General features: G+C 43.0%; 1 protein-coding gene across 1 annotated transcript in view; it reads right to left on the bottom strand.

Annotated features, from left to right (window-relative positions):
* HTR7 (5-hydroxytryptamine receptor 7) overlaps positions 1–12,568 on the bottom strand; it is a 28,797-nt gene extending 16,229 nt beyond the window's left edge. The window contains exon 1 of the mRNA XM_075423410.1: positions 12,002–12,568. Within this exon, the coding sequence (XP_075279525.1) occupies positions 12,002–12,531 (530 nt within the window). The 5' untranslated portion in view covers positions 12,532–12,568. The remainder of the gene's footprint in view (positions 1–12,001) is intronic.
* Between the last annotated feature and the right edge of the window lie 748 nt (positions 12,569–13,316).

Genomic DNA, 13,316 nt, shown 5'->3' on the forward strand with positions numbered 1-13,316 from the left:
AATACCAAAAAAGGACATCACCAGAAAATAACTCTAATTGTGTTGCTTTAAAAAAATAAATTCTAGAAAAATCATCTCGATTTCATAAAACATTTTGATAATAAAACATCCCATTCTGGTCCCCTTCAATACCAGTAGTTTTTAAAGGACGCAGACTCTGGAGTTGCTTGTCCTCTACAGTAGTAAAAGCATGTCTCACTTCCTAATATGAATAGGCCCTGTCATAGGAAGGAATCTTAACCTGTTTTGGAAGAGGACACAGTGGGCTGGAGAGAGCACAGCATGAGGGGAAGGTATCAAGGAAGGAAGGAAGCAAGTTAGATCAAACTGTGTATCTGCTATTCAAGAACCTTTTAGAAAACGGCTGTACGCAGTCCTTTCCAACAGAAACATCTGGAACAGGGACTTATCAGAAGATAATAAGGTGGTTCCTTCCCTGTAACTTACACAGCTATTTATTTGCCATTTCTTGATATTTTAGCAGTATATTGTCTGCTCAGTAGGTGGTACAGAATGATGTTGTCATGTCTCATCATCTTTCACGTGAATGAATGTAAGGTCTACTGTAGCCACCACATCTCTCAACCATATGTTATTTATCTCCTTAGCACTCATTTTAACTAACATATTTGTTTACAGCATGCTTGTACACCAGATCCCAAGTTCTCTCTTCACGTGTAATGCTCCTGCCTGCTGTCATTTTCCTCAGAAAATGTCTCATTCAGTGATATTTTGGAATTTAATTTCAATAAATAAATTCATCAGATCATGCTTTCCTCTATAAACTGGAAGTAGAAAAGTTGTAGGAATTTAATATTACTTTACAAATATTTCTTTCCCTTGCAATCACTCTGAACCCTTAAATTCCAGCCCCAGCTGCCCTTTGACTGAAGGAGAAGATTGAAGGGGAGAAACATCCAGTGACGAAAAATAACTGTAGCAAAATCCAAATTGTGGTGGGTAAAATGGTGTTTTCAGCCCTTCACAACCACAGTATTAAATAGTTCATTTATCATAATATTTATTCCTTCTTACTAGCAGGTTTGGGAATGAAGAAAGCAATGGCCACATGGATACTGCTGCTTTCTAGCTTACCAGTCCTCCGCTCTAATGAACTGTGAACCTCCTGGGTCTTCCTCAGACCTGCCAGGCTGTGGTTCCACATAGCTGGCTTCTTCCAGCTTGCTGCTTCAGTAGAAATTAATCCAAACCCAGAGGTTCATACTCCCAATTTCAGATGTCACCAGGTCTGCTCTTACAAAGGCGGCTTCAAGTAAGCTTAGAGATCTCTGGACAGGAAACCTGAAAAAGGGAGATTAGCTAGGACAATGTGTCCTCTTTGTCTTGTTGAACAAGGGTCTGCCCACAACAGGCTGCCACTACAGCATATCCTTTTCCTTCAGTGACATGTTTGATAATTTTTCTCCTTTTTAAAATCATGCAAAATCTTCAACACAAAATATATTTAAAATATAGAACAAATTTCAACACAACACAAACTGCTACCATCAACTTTATAGGCATGAAATCACAGCACATTCAATCTACAGAATCACAGAATACACCTTTTGCTCTTCTCCCATCAAGCAGGGAGTTTCCGGCCCTCTTCCCCTGGGCTTTCTGTACAGAATGACAAAATTTGAGGCCAGATTCAACTACTGGTTATGCTCAGATGACCATTGGTCCAGCTCTGTTGGGGGGGTGCGGTGTGTCGCAATTCTTTTACAATGCCTTTTCAAGTTCCCCAGCATTTAGAGTTATACCTTTATGCTAAAACAGAAATAGATACAGCTGATGATAGACCATCTCTTCTTCCAAAGTCTTTACAGATAGTGGGATTTGGAGATTATCAGGGATCCCAGACCTCACTTCTCTGTTTATGTTACAGATGCTACCCCACACATGAAAGCAGTGAAAGCAGTGGGATCAGCAGAAAGAAGCCCTTCTTTGCACCTCTCGGTAAGTCTTTGCTTTTCTCAGCAGCAAGTTGGCAACTCTTAAATTTCTTCTGAGACGTGGTGGCATCAGCTTTATGTGGATAAAGACTGAAATACCTAAGGTTTATTGCTGTGCCTGCAGCTTCCAGTAATATCAGTTCTCATTGCCAGGTTAACCACTTCAAACATGCATCTGAACTTAGGAGCAGAACTTTGGCATCAGTGTGGGATGAATCACCACAGCTAGCCTAAGGAGATGTCAAGGAGCTCACTGCAAACTGCAGGAGTTTGGGATATCTGATAAGATGCTCCCTTCATTTACAACATTTAGGCAGCAGTGCAGAAGCTTCGTGTTAAGTAACAGCCTTTGGAAATGTTAAGCTCCTTCTTGTGTTGTTTAATTCACAGTCCCACAGTCCACTATGCTGTTTTAATTTTAGCTATTTTTGAAAAAATGAAGCTTGTGTTCTGCTAATGATCAAATTCATTTAGCAAAAATAGGTTTTTAATATGGGACAATAGACTCTTGAGAGACTACAATTGGTATTGTTGCTAAAACTGCTTGTGCTAAGAAGTGGGTCTCTGAAGGCAGACTCTTAAGGTAAAAGTGAAACTGCAGTACATAACAATGCATAAATTAAGTCTTTAGAGCCAAAGATGTGTTATTTTTAGCAGCAAAACATCTTATTAGACTACTAAAGAAAAGCTTTGCATCTTGTCAGCAGCTGTTTGGGGTCATGGGTATAAATATTTCCAAGTAATTTGTAGCCAGACAACACACTCTGAGTTTGTTCGGGTATTAGTATTTCAACTATTTGTTAAACGTCGACTTCTACAGCAAGTAAAGAGAATTTAACCACCCAGAAGGAGAACTGTTTATAGAAAATTACTCTGGCAAATGGTACTCTGTATCTGAAATATTTCATGATAATCACAACATATTTTCATGGTTTGTATTCACAATGACAGTTAGGTCACAAATTCTACAATAAGTTTTGATAATAGCATATACTTCTGTTATCTGTGCTCATGCCTTCTATTTCCATCTTCTAATCTTTATGCCTATTGCCAATTTCTAAATACCTGTTGCCAGACTAAAACTTCTAGGCCACTATTCTTTACTTTGATTCTAAAATCTCTACATTTCATAGCACAGGAACAATCCTCTAACTAGTAAACACACACTACTGATGACAGACTTGGTGTTTTGCAGTTACCTTTTGTGTCCCTCTTTGGAGATCTGCAAACCATATGTTGAAATACTTCGTTCCTAGTCTCTAACACATCTCTCATGAAAAGCAAACAGTTTATAAATAACGTACTTAAAGAAAGCTCTGTACCCATTTAACTTGCAGCAGCAATAGGCCATATCTCTGATTGCAGATACTTGTATAGCTGATGAGAAACGATGATTCTAATGTCAGCAAGGTTACTGATCAGTATTCTTCAGCTGGAGTGAAGGTGGCACAGCTGCACACCAGGTTATTGAGAGGAGACCTCATGATGTGTCCGCCTACATTTCCAATAACAAGCTCTCCCCAAGACTGGAGAGTTTTCAACTCACAAAAGTCAAACTTTATTTAAATGAAAACAAGAAAATTGATTTGTTTAAATACAGAAAACTCATCACATGGTAAGTCAGAAGTAAAAAGGTTTATACACAGTCCTCTGACAAAAATGGTGCCCTTGCAGGCAAGCCTCTGCTGCTAATTCTGGTTTTACCAAACTCAGGGAGTGCCTGAAATACAACAGACACTGCTCAGTCTCCCTTGGTCCCTGAGCAGTTTTTCCACCACTGTTAATGAGTGGCAAGTTGCTGCTTGCTCCTCAACCTGCTACACCCTGCAGGACAAATAGCTTGCAATGTGAGAAAAGTGTTACCTTTCATATGGCACTACCTCCACTTCCCACAGCCTCCTCAAAGGAACATAAAACGCTGTACACAAAAATGGATAACCGACTTTCCTTGTGGTTATATTTGTAACTTACACTTCCACAAGCTTAAAAACTTGGTTTCAAGTTTTTGACAGTACCAAAAAAACACCCATTTCCTTGATATGTATCAGGAAAAAACTTTACTGCCAGCTTTTTCACCAAGACACAATGTTCCTCTAAGAATAGACTTCACCCTGGCTTCTCCTTACTTAAAAAAAAGGTATTTTTGTAACATCCCTCCTTGTTTTTGTGTTTTGGGTTGTTTTTTTTAAAAACAATCATGACCATTTTTCAGTGAAATAGCTGTGCACAATGACGTTAACGCCCCTCAGAGGTCTCTTGTGCTAGCTCACAATTTGATAGCAGAGGCCAGGGTAAAGACAGACAGAATATACTCAGTACTGACTTGATTTCTGTGCACATCACAGTTCTGTGTGTTATTAGAACAGCTGGCACTATTACAGATTTCATTCTTGTCTGTATGTTACCCAAAACGCTTGTTTACTGTTAGACGTGAATCACTATCTGATTTGCATACATGCTAATATGTATGGAACCACACACATGTATCAGATAATCCAGATGTTCTATGTAAAGCCTCCTGAGTAAACAGCAAGGTACAAGCAGAAAAACAAAGCTGCTGCACTCTAATTTTGTTATGTTAGTTCAAACAGAATAGAAACAAATTTTCCCTATGACATATTATATTACTGGAGTCTTCTGGAAAGGCAAAAATAATCTTTGTAGCAAGAGTTTGCTCAAAAAATGTATCTGTTTTTAGTATCTTCAGTGTACATAGGAACAGATATACTATCAATTGATCCTTTAGAAATAGTTGGCTATTCAGTACAACATGAAAAACTAACACAAGCTTTCCAGCTGAACAGAATTCTCCTCACCTTACAAACAGTAGTGATCATTAGGACAAAACTGCAGTGAGCATTGCTTTGTGATGCTCGTGCTTTGTACGCTCAGATATCAGAGCTTGTAATTTTGCTCTCCAGTCTTTCTTGTAAGACAACTGCACCTTGGCAGACTCAACTGTTTCTCAAGCTCTTTTATGTTCATGCAAGACCTACGATGGCCAGCTCTTTCTTCAGATTTCCTAGCCCACAGAGGAAGGACCAGATCTTTGGGTGATACACTGAGAGAGAAAAAAAAGAGGTGTTTGTAGCTGAAAGACAGCACCATATGTACAATATCAACTGCAGATGAAATGGGATGTTCTGATTCAAAAGTTGCCACAAATGTCTCCAACAAAATGCTTCAAACTCAACAACAATATTAAAAACAATAATGGATTTCTTTTAAAGAAATTATATATTCTCATTATGTAATTTAAAGAGATTTCTATAAATAAATTTCAGATAAAATTACTCCAGAAAAATCAAAGAACATTCCTTGATTAATTTCTGTTCCTCTAGAAGGTTGTGAGAGCATGCTAGCCGTGATATAGTAATTTGCTTCAAACATGGCATAATGACTACAAATGCTACATTCTATGAAACTCATTCAGTTCAAGAAAAACACTTTAGGAAAATACATTTTGATACCAGTGTACACAGGTTACACTACACCATTATGGCAGTATGATATGTACTTGCATTTCTGTGATTTATATTAGGAGCTATTCCTGAAAGCTCCCTTCAAAAACTGAGGAGTGTCTCCACAACTGTATTTGTCCTGTGAATCTTGAAGCAAATCCAACCTCACTTACGGAAACTATTTTTGTGACCTTGACAGGAAAAAAAATATCACTTTTTAAATGTCTATAGAATATCCTGCTAGGCAAAAATATGAATCACTGTTCCCTTATCTCTATCAGGCTTCTTTGAAGTGTCCGGATGAACCCCCAAGAATTAGAGACCTCAAAATCACTTCTGAAAATTTATCCAGTGTTTAACCCTGGTTGGAGCAAACAGAATGTAGCTTCAAATGTGGGTGAAAAATGCAACATCCAGTTTCAAGAAAAGGTATTAATGTAAATGCGGTGTAATTGCAAATCTCCTGGTACTGACTGAACTGTACTACCCCATTCATGCACACCTTGGAACATTACTAACTGCAGTCACCTTTTCACTGCCACCTCTAGATCATCTTGCACCTCCACACTTCATGACTCCTTTTCAGCACCACTACTTAAACACATCAAGAATATAACAGCAATACAATAATCAATCTACAGATTTTTTTTTCTATAACATCTTCCTGCTTCTCAAACTGTGTCAGTCTGCACTGTGCAGCCACAAGACATACCTACCAAACTTCAGATCTTACACCTGTTGCCACTGCAGAGGGACACAACTTCCACTCATTTTGGTGGTAAAAGAACCCCCTTTACTCCCAAGTTGTTAAGTCTCCACAAAATTGTCCATCTGTTTGATAAAATAGCTCTTATCTGCTACCTCCCATCTTACTTATTGTGAATCTGGCAGTCTCGTCACGAAGCGTCATGTCTCTGCAAAGCCATAACAAAACTACTGCTATGGCCAAGAACAGGTTACAGTGTAAGTAACTGTATCTCTCGCAGGCTGCCTACATGATGTGGGAAAAGATACCACAGAAAGGTACTTCAAGAATTGCGATCATATACATTTGTACAGCAAAACACCCCAGATTCATTTACTGTTTTGGAGCTGGCTCTGAGTGAGAGATACACATTGCACTGCCTTATACTGCTTAATGCATCCAACTTCCAATTCAACTTCTTCACCTCAGGATTTGGGAGCAAAAATTTATGTTGTGCCTTTTTCAATGTAAATAATAAAATGGAGATTGCAGAAGTGTTCGGCAAGAAATTCTCTGCAAAAAGAAAATACAGCAACTTGAGGAACATTCTTTAAGTGGACTAAACTAGAAAAACTACATGGAATGGAACAAAACCAAATCTGTTTTAGCGTATCAATGCTGTCTGTATCTTTCATAAGTTAGGTGAGTTATTTACAGACTCAGAAATTTCTGAGTACAGTTGTTCATTGGGCTGAACATTGGAAAGAATGGCTCTCGTGATGGCAGTGGTGGTTAGGAATTAGCTGCTGTATAGACCCCAGAACTTTCTTCTGCAATACAGACCTTAATTTCAGTAACTCTATCACACACTTTTTCTATAGTTCCTTTTGCATTTTTCCTGATTCCTCAGTTCTGTCTGTGTAAATATATATACTGAACAAAACCTCATGGGGCGCACTGCTGGTGGGTGCCTATATCTATTCTAGATCCAAAATATATTACATACAGGATTTTTTCATATCTATCTCTACATACATATTCTACAAGTATCTTCTGAAGGAATTGAGCAGGGCTGGCAGAAGAGACTGCAGCCTTTTCCACCTGTGGCCTGAAGGCAGAAGCAGAGTTTCACAGCAAACAGGAAGCCACCCAGGGCTCTTAGGTGGCATCAGCTTTAGGAAATCACTGACAAGGTTTTCAGGTCACATTATCAGTTTTGGATGTAGGCAGAATTTAGACATCTGGATTCTGCTGAAAATGCTGAAGTCTTCATTTCAGTTTAGTCCCAAGTTCTTCCTGAGAGGCACTCTGAGGCCTCCTCCGTTCCCAGGCCGCACCAGGACACTGGAAATAAGTGAGCTTTTAGGGACTGACATATTCTAAGGTGAAGCATAACTACTCATACTTACCTGGAGTATGGCAGAAGACACCAAACAGGGAGGGAGAGCGAACTGATCCTCGTGTATATAAATCTCAAGATCAACCAAAAGGCCCACTTTGGTATCACTTGCATACAAATTCTAAATCCTCATCAGTTTAATGGAAGTCTTCAACACTCATGAATTGTTGGCTAAGATACAGACTGGAAAAGTTCCCTAAAAAGTGTTTCATTACTTGTGTGGGTGTGGGGAAAGTGTTATAATTCGTCAACTGTATCTGAGTAGTTATGTTACTTTATCACATTCTAAGCCAAAGAGCTATTTTTAAATTGAATTAAAAATTGCTACTTATGCAGTTATCCAGTGGATACTCTCCAAAACAGGATCTCTGTAGCTATCTTGGGTCAGAAGAACATGATGAATCAGCATGCAACCACCACCAGTTTAAATTCAATTAATTCCCTTTATATGTTCATTCACCCACTAAGATGTGGTGTGGACCCTTCCCTCATAATTCACTCCCAATGTTCGCTCACTCTTAAATGTAAAGGAATCTAAATGTGGTATGGTTTATTCAATTCAGAACTAGAAAAGAGGAGCCTTAAGAGAAAAAAAAAAACCACAAACATACTAATAAGAAATGCTTAAAGGAGGCTACTATTTGATGAGGCACAATTATCCTGCCAAAATCTCTGTAACTCCTGCCTTTCTCCAGAGCTACCCCTCACATCATGGATGGTGAGTACAACAAAGGTAATATTGATTGTCCTGGTATCAAGCTGTCTTGCCTGTTTAATCCTTACAAAATTTGAAAGGGAGAAATACCCTTGTCTCTCCGCCACATTTTTTTAGTTCTGACAGACCTTCCTGTAAGCAGATAGCCTTCTTCCAAAGCAGGGGCTTAAACAAGACAGAGATGCCTCAAAAACAATACGCTCATCTTAAGTCACCCTCATAAAGGTTCTCATGTTGTGAAATAAAAGGAAAGATATGAGCTGAAGAAAAGCATAATTGTCCAAATATTCGTATCATTACAGACATTATGATCTCCACAAATTCAGTTCTTCATGCATAACAAAATGACCTTTTCAGACTAGCTTTTCTTGCGCACCCTGTACAAAGTTAGAGATCCCCATAACAGCATACTAACATACATTGTGCAGTCTCAACATTTATACAACTTCGAGTAGAAGCAATTTAAAAAGTACGAGCAGTACTTGATGTGTCTGACTAGGAAAAAAAGTGAGGTTTTTTTCAACAGAATGAAGCCAGTCCATTTGTAGACTCCATGCTAATCTGCATATTTCAGAGCTTTCCAACCGATAAATTCAGCTGAAAAACGCATCCACCACTGAGAGCAGCAAAATATCTGTGTGCAATAGGCCTGCCAGCTGCTGGCATTTCAGGGCTTTCAGTGGCATGGGCTGAGTAGCACATATTCATGCAGGGGAAACAAATCAAAAAAGCCTCTTCAATTTACTCATTTTATCCTGTTTCAAAGGGCCTCAAAGCCTCTTTTTTACCAGCTATATTTGTTTGTCTAATAAAAGATATAACCTCTCCCTACAAACCCTGCCTAATCCCGATTATAACAATAGTAACATTCTTTCAACTGTTTACCTTCAACTGATTCTCATATCTGCTCCAGGAAGAACCTAAAGGTTTATCCATGAAAATTTTAAAATATCCATCTTATTTTCTGTCTCTGCACTGCCTGCAACAGCCTCAACTTTCCCTTAAGGAGAGACTTTACTGGATCACAACAAAGGCTTCCTAAACTGTCCTAAAGAGCCAGATGGCAGTGCAATTCATAATTACTCTTCAAAAATGTTCGGTTTTGCCCTTGTCGTCCCCTTCTCCCTAAACAAATCCCGCCCGTGTGACTCCAGGACCACTTAATTGTGCTACAATGTTTAAGTGTGTTTAAATGGCCCAGAGTATAGTGGCCAAGTTGAAGGACGGTGAATTCCATGCACTCCTTCCCTGCTTCTGGATTTCCTGGTTTATCTCAGAGTTGTTATCTTTGCCCTGAGATAATAAAGGCTGTATCATCAGAGATCTTCTCCTCCTAGATAATATAAAAAATGCAAGTGTTTCCATCAAACCCATGGAAAAATGGTCCTTGTGAAAATGGTCAGACCCTGTAATGCACTACATACATTGTGATTTGCAAGCTCCTGTACCACACACAATATTTCATCCAGGCATATCCATTTTTTCAGAGATACATCTCCCTCACTGATCATTCAAGGCTTTCCTAAATATGTAAGTGTAAGAACAACTGCAGGTAAGGTAGCACCATTAAAATCAGTGCTATGCTAGCAACATTTCATCATTCACATTTAATTTTGGTCATTTCTCCCTGGTTTGCGTATTTTGTACATATTCACCATTAAAAAATTAGTTAACATCCCAAGCTAATCTTTGGCCTGACTGAGCAGTGTTACAACAGTACAAGACTATTTATTTTTAAATAGGATTATAAATCATGGACACTTTTTAATTCTCTATTGCCAAGTGGCAGAGACATTTTGCTAATCAGTTGCTGGCTTGTCTCCTTTTATTTATGTATCACCAATCTTAACCATATAATATGATATCTTCACCATATAATGGATTTGGGTGACAGAGGTTAAAGCACCATAATTCACAGAATTTTGATTTCAAGTAGGGAGTAGACAACAGCATAATGACTTATGAAAAGATCATGTTCAATAATCATTCAGTGATAGAAGTAGGAATGCAAAGACGAGAGGAGAATAATTCTGGCTTAAACCAGCACTTGTTAGTGAAAATTCGTCATTCATAACAGGTTATATTCTGGTCTAAATACATAGCTATTTCTCTTGTTGGTAGTTTGGGGAGATGGGGTGTGGAGGAAGGATGGAAAGAAGACAGCAAGAGACCCAGTCATCACTGTGACCAGTTCAGTCAAAGCCCCTGTTCAGCATACAGCAGTCACCTGAAATCTTAAGCTAAGAAATGAAAAAAATCTAAATTACTCCAGTGCTACTACATGAATCAGCCACACACCCTTACTTCCGTAAGAAAGCTTAATTATATTAACCTGTTTTGAAAAGGTTATTAGAAATTGAGGTGGAGTGCTCAGACATGGACATCAAGAACAATCAAAGAATAGCAAGTACTTTATATGGAGAGTCTGGAAAAAATGAAATCACCTATCTTAAAAATAGATTGAGTAGGAAAACAGAAAATAACATTGGGAAGGTCAATAAGCCTATTCATATTTTCTTACAATACTGGAATTAAGTTAAAAGACAGCAAATTTCAAGGCAACAACTGCAAAAAAAACCCACCCTTTGATACTGATTCAAAGTCCGCATGTGGATTGCATTGCTACAAGAAGCTTTACAGCATTCAGGTAACTGCTAGCCATTACAGAAGTCACAAAATAGAGAGCATTGGAGCAGGGGATGCTCGTACAGAAATTAAAGTTTTGAAATTAACATAAAATGTGATGCTCCTTGGCATGAAGCAACCTCTGGTTATTGTGGAAGCTCTTTTGAAAGGCTGTTTCTTTGCAGAAACCTAATGCAGAGTTCTTTCCCAAAACTTTCTGAAGCAGATGGTCAAGGCTGCTGCTGGATACCAGACTTGATAAACTGATTCTACGGTCTCATTAGGAAGCTCTTCAATTTCTGCTAATCCTGTTGACTTGTAACGAAAACAGTCTCCCTCTAGATGCTAAAATTCTCAGCATAGGATTTAGGCTGTGGAAGAGGGAAGTTACAGACTACAACTTCTTTTAGAATGGGACCTGCATGGAAGAAAGGCATCTGCCAGCCTCCCCCTGCAGAGGAGAGCTCAGACAGGGCCAATGTGAGATCTTAGGTTCGCCCTTCACATCGGAAAGGAATGCCCAAGATCCTCTTCTGCAGGCTGTATACACCTCCTTATTGCTCCAGTGCCTGCGTCTTTCGGAAAAAGCTGTGTGTCAACGAGCATAGTTTGGTTTTTAAGAGGGCAGACTGGAAAAAAAAAAAAAAAAAAGCTAACATCTGAAAACAGTTTTTCCTTCAAATAAAAGGCTGTTTGTCAAAAACCTGCCATCTGGCACTTGAAATGGAGCTATTCTGGCATGTACTAGAATAACGACCCAACCCCAGCCAGCTACAGTTCCTGAGTCTTCTCTGACCCGGTAAAACTCGACTGAACTCGGCGGGGTTACACCGTCACCGGCGCAGACCGAGCCGCCCGGCGAAGCGGCTCACAGACACCCGCTGCAGACGCCCCGTTATTTCTCCGAGGCCACGGTCAAGGCACGCGGTCTGGCTGCGGCCTTGCTCAGGCTCTGGGACGCTGCCGCGGCAGCTGGGCAGCGGCCGGGGGGACGCCCGGGCACCGGCCTGGTCCCGCCGCCCGCCCGCCCGCGGCTCGCCCCGCGGCACCGGGGGGGCAGCACGGACCGCGGCCGGTCCCGGGGCGGCGGCGGCGCCGCGGGGAGCGGCGGGAGGGCAGGGCAGGGCAGGGCAGGGCGGGACGGGTGGCCGGGCGTCTCACCTGTCGATGCTTATCACGCAGAGGGTCAGGATGGAGGCCGTGCAGCACATGACGTCCATGGCGATGAAGACATTGCAGAAGAGGCGCCCGAAGATCCACTCGCCGCCGATGAGGTCGGTGACGCTGACGAAGGGCATGACGGCCAGGGCCACCGAGAGGTCGGCTAGGGCCAGCGAGACGATGAGATAGTTGGAAGGCTGCCGCAGCTTCTTCACGAAGCAGACGGAGATGACCACCAGGCAGTTGCCGGCGACGGTCAGCAGGGTGATGAGGGAGAGCGCGGCCCCGATGACAACTTTCTCCGCGCTGCCGTAGCTGAGGATCTGCTCCCCGCACTGGGAGTCGTTGGCGGGGAGGGGGCCCGCCGTGGGCAGCGCCGACGGGGGGGGCGACGGGCCGAGCTTGGCCAGGCTGCGCGGGGGCCAGGAGCCGGCGATCATCCCGCCGCCGCCGCCCAGCGCCCGCGGGTCCGGCAGCGCCGAGGGCCGGAGGCTACCGCAGGGGTGGCTGCCGTTGAGGGCGAGGACCATCGCGGCGTGAGCCGCCCATGAAGCCCCTCCGCCCGCTGCCCGCAGCGCTCGGCTGCCGCTCGGGCTCCTCCTCGGGCGCCCGCCGCCGCCCGCCCGCTCGCAGCCCGCCGTGGGGCCCGGCCCTCAACTTCCCCCGGAGCAGCCGGGCTCGCCCGCGGCGCGTCCCGGGCGGGCGGGGGGTGGGCGCGGAGCCATCGCCCCCGGCCCGCGGGGAGAGGGGCGGGCGGGGCCGGGGGCCGCTCCCCGCCCACCCGCGGCCGCTGTGCTCCGACGGCGGCGGGGGACGGGGGGGAGCCGCTCCGCCCCCTCCCCCCCCGAGCGGCGGGTGCGGGCTCCCGTCGCCGGGGCCCGTCTGCGCGGCGGCCGCCGGTTTCTGCCCCTCGGGAGCCCCCGACATGCCTATACATCTGTCCGTATCTGTATACACGGGTCGCACCGCCGAACTGCGGGCGGGCGGAGGCGGGAGCGGCTCGGCGGGGGGACTGCGGTGCAGCCCGGCATCCCGGTGGGCCCTGCCCCGCCGCTGGGGTGTGCGGGCTGGAGGGTGCGGGTCCGGCGGCACGCCGGCTGCTGCTCCCAGAGGTCATGGTGGCCGCGCTTGTAAGCTCTACCCCCAACAACATAGGCTGCTCCGAAGTATTTCTTGGTGTCGCCTAGCTTACAGATTCTCACTGTTAAGATTTCTTCCTTCCTACCACATTAACGTCAATCCCACTACTACTTTCGATTTTATTAATATTTATGTAGCATTATTTTCAATTTATTCACGGTTCCATGTGTAATCC

The sequence above is a fragment of the Opisthocomus hoazin genome, chromosome 6 (genome assembly GCF_030867145.1).
Source record: "Opisthocomus hoazin isolate bOpiHoa1 chromosome 6, bOpiHoa1.hap1, whole genome shotgun sequence".
NCBI lineage: Eukaryota > Metazoa > Chordata > Aves > Opisthocomiformes > Opisthocomidae > Opisthocomus > Opisthocomus hoazin.